This window comes from Sinocyclocheilus grahami, unplaced genomic scaffold (assembly GCF_001515645.1).
Source record: "Sinocyclocheilus grahami isolate Dianchi unplaced genomic scaffold, SAMN03320097.WGS_v1.1 scaffold179.1, whole genome shotgun sequence".
Lineage (NCBI taxonomy): Eukaryota > Metazoa > Chordata > Actinopteri > Cypriniformes > Cyprinidae > Sinocyclocheilus > Sinocyclocheilus grahami.
In genome coordinates, this window is record NW_015505358.1 from 764459 (window position 1) to 768150 (window position 3692).

General features: G+C 41.7%; 1 protein-coding gene across 1 annotated transcript in view; it reads left to right on the forward strand.

The window, feature by feature from the left end:
* LOC107594076 (epoxide hydrolase 2, cytoplasmic) overlaps positions 1-3692 on the forward strand; it is a 38308-nt gene that overhangs the window by 9659 nt on the left and 24957 nt on the right. The window contains exon 9 of the mRNA XM_016284025.1: positions 1995-2073. Coding sequence (XP_016139511.1) covers positions 1995-2073 — 79 coding nt within the window. The remainder of the gene's footprint in view (positions 1-1994; positions 2074-3692) is intronic.

The following is a 3692-nucleotide window of genomic DNA, read 5'->3' on the forward strand; positions in this document are numbered from 1 at the left end:
GGACGAGAACTTACAGGCCCTGGACGGAAGGCGTGGACTACCTCTCCAGGCGGCGGCGCTTTGCGGGCAGAGCTGCATAGCAATAGTGCGCTCGACTGGGGGGATGTCCACATACCCTTGGGCCGCCCCACCGTCGAGGGTGGTGAGGACGGAGGAGGCACCAAGTCTGTTTCGGGCAGAAAAAGGTGCCTTCCAAGACTTAGTAACCTCCTCATGCACTTCCGGGAAGAATGGAACCGGAGGTGGCTGCCGACGACCGGCTTGCACCCCCGGGAACCAATCATCCAGCCTCGAGCGTTCGGGAGAAGGAGGAGGCCTCCAGTGCAGCCCAACACTCTCGGCGGCCCAGGAAAGCATAGCAGTCAGTTCTGGATCTGACTCGGGCAACGCCACTCTTCCTGACGGAGGCAGCGCAGCCGAATCCTCATCTCCAGAGCCTAGCTCGCCCCCCGATGCAGCGATCGACATCTTGTCATCCGCTTGTGCTCCGCACAAGATGCTGGACCCCACCCTGTCTCGGGCGAGAACCCAATTCGTCAGTCACGACTGACGTAACGTCGAACGTGACTGACTGAAAGGGAACTACTTTGTTTGGCCTTCCAAAAATGGACACGACTAGAAATCAGTGGTTAAGTTGTATTTACAACACTGTTCCAGAACAGTTCAACCCAAATATTCAGATGTGTGCAGCGCATTTTATGGAGGACTGTTTCCTGAATCTGGTAGAGTAGACTACAATGCCGGCCGTTCTGACTCACAGACTGTAAGTAAGTTTTTTTATATTTAAAGAGTTTTTATATTTTATATTTTTAAAATTTAAAGCAAGTTTTTTGGGCAGTGTAGAGTAGGGCTTGTTGTTTGTCATTTCTCCGATCACAAATGCAGACATGGTTTTATGTTTACACGGCGCGATGCAACGCAACGCGTAAAAAGACGGTATAAGTCATTATAACAAACAACACATAGATCGTGTGTGTCATCTGGTGTCAAATAGCGCTGACACGGATGCACACACCTTCTAAATGCTCTACTAGTGCTCACCATAATAAATAGAGATAGCTCTTACTTTTTCCTTGGACATGCACGCTTCAAACAGAACAGTCAATGAAGACGAAGAAGAGAATGATGTGTAGCTCCCGGCGCCGATTTATTCTGTATTCGCACCGGTAGTGACGTCATGGCTGTCGCCGGCCAACGAGTTGGTGTTTTTTCAATGTATGCTTTAGACACGGGTCACGACGAGGCGTTCCCCATAGCGACCCCTAGAGGACGCAGTTCGAAGTTAACATGAAAGGGAACCTTAAACCGCATAAACACATTTCATTACACCAAATACACCAAATAATGTTCTTTTTAGCAACATCATATGACCCCTTTAAATTACAGAAAAATGGTTAATGTTGCTGTGTGAGTGTTTCTAACGGAGAGAGTGATGAAAAAAAAAATTCACATCTTTTTCTCTTCTGACCATCATAATCTATCTCTCTATATTTTTTCCTCTTTTGGAAAGTTTTTTGGAAAGAAACGTTAACATGTTTTTTTTTTTTTCATTTGCTGTTAGAGCAAATGGGAGCGCAAAAAACTATTTGTTGTAGTTTCCATTTTCCACTATTGAAGTACCCAACTATGACGACTTGTGCGTCTGAGAACCCTGGAAATGTGAAAAGATTCCATAGTGTAATGTACTAGCTTTTTTAACCATTCTAAATCACTTTCTGAGTCACTTTAGTGCTCATTACTATTATTTCTCATACTTGGGATTAGAGGTTTGAACAAAACATATCATAGAGACCTTGGGGTGGTTTCTTTGAGTTAGTAAAACATCACCTAGCATTAAAGGGGTCATGAACTGCCTTTTTATTTTTTTTATTTCTTTTGTGTACTGTTCTCTGAAGATTTTTACATCAAAAAAACATAATTTAGAAGTAATAGAACACAAGCACCACTCATATATTCTTCAGGTGTTATTGTTTTTGTTTATTGTTTCTCTTCAGATTCCGGCTTTGGCTGATGCTGGATTCAGGGTTCTTGCTCTTGACATGAAAGGCTACGGTGACACCACTGCTCCACCAGGTCAGTTATTATTATTCAATTTTTTAAAATTAAATTAAATGTATGTTTGCTTTTATCCAAAGCGACTTACAGTGCATTCAGGCTATACATTTTTTATCAGTATGTGTGTTCTCTGGGAATTTAACCCACAACTTTTGCGCTGCTATCGCAATGCTCTACCACTGAGCCACAGGAGCCTGTGTATGAATGTATTTACATTAACTAAAGAGGAACAAAAGCAAAGAGGAACAAAAGCACTTCATCAAAGAGCCAACAATATGCATAATATACAATGCCAGGTTTGTTTGACAACTAGATTAGGAAGCAAGCTAGAGAAGAGGAGAATTAGAAGATAATTTTTTGTTAGTGTGTAAGTGCATTGGTTTAAGAGAGTGGGGTGGTTAAGTGCTTGCAAAAGAGGTCTTCAGCTGCTTCTTGAAAGATGTGATTGTTTCAGCAGTTTGGGTGGATGTTGGGTGGCAGCTCGGTTCACCAGAGGTTTTGGTGAGTGGCTTTTTGCATTGTTGTGAAAACACAAGAAGGCGTCGCTTATTCTGTGACCTTGGTGTGAATGCATTTGGTCTCTAATGAAAATTCACACCAGCTATTTCCTACTCTATTTATGCATACTATAGATCTTATTGCAAACAATTCATCCGTGCATATGTTTCACTTTAAAAAAATGCTTTGACCTCATAATGTTTCATTAAAATTTCATAACTGGATCTTCCAGTGAAAATGTCAGACTTCTCTCTTCTCCAAATTATTTAGTCTTAAAACTCACCCCTGCAAGCTTGCATTCATCTACCTCCACTTTTGAGTGCAACAGCAACATATTAAAAACTTATTACGCTCGGATGTACATCACAATATGGCAGAAAAGATCTGTCTACTTCCGTTTTGACACTACTTTAAACACTGTACTTGTTAAAAGTAGTGTTAGTCCACTTTCAAAATAATAAAAAAAGAAAGTTAAAAATGGCCTTAAAGGGTTAGTTCACCCAAAAATGAAAATTAGCTCATAAATTACTTACCCTCAAGTCATCCTAGGTGTATATCACTTGCTTCTTTCAGACGAATCCAGTCGGAGTTATATAAAAAATTGTCTTTGATCTTTCAAGCTGTTTCATGGCACTCATAATAAAAATTGCCCATCCATAAAAAAAGTGTCTCACACGGCTCCAAAGGCCTTCTGTAGCGAATCGATGCGTTTTTGAAAGAAAAGTATCCATATTCAAAACGTAATAATCACTTTAATGTAGCTTGCGCTCACTGTTGTACACAGAAGCAGTTTCGGGCGGATGATGTATGAGGTCAGCGTTGCGCATGCACCGCTCAGAAGTGACGAACGCGGAAACACAGCGGAGAGATCAAAACAAAGCAACGGTCACTAATTAGAAGTACAAAAGGAGGATTTGTAAAGAAGAGTATCAGAGGATTTCGATATAAGCCAAGAGGAGACAGGTTTTCCTTTGCTAAAGTAAGGAAACTTTGCTTCCTTTGCTCCTGTTAACAAACGTTGGTTTTCACGAGACTCACCGGCGCATGCACAGCGCTGACCTCATACGTCATGCTCCCGGAGCTGCTTCTGTGTACAACTGCTGCCGCAAGCTACATTAAAGTGATTATTACGTTTTGAA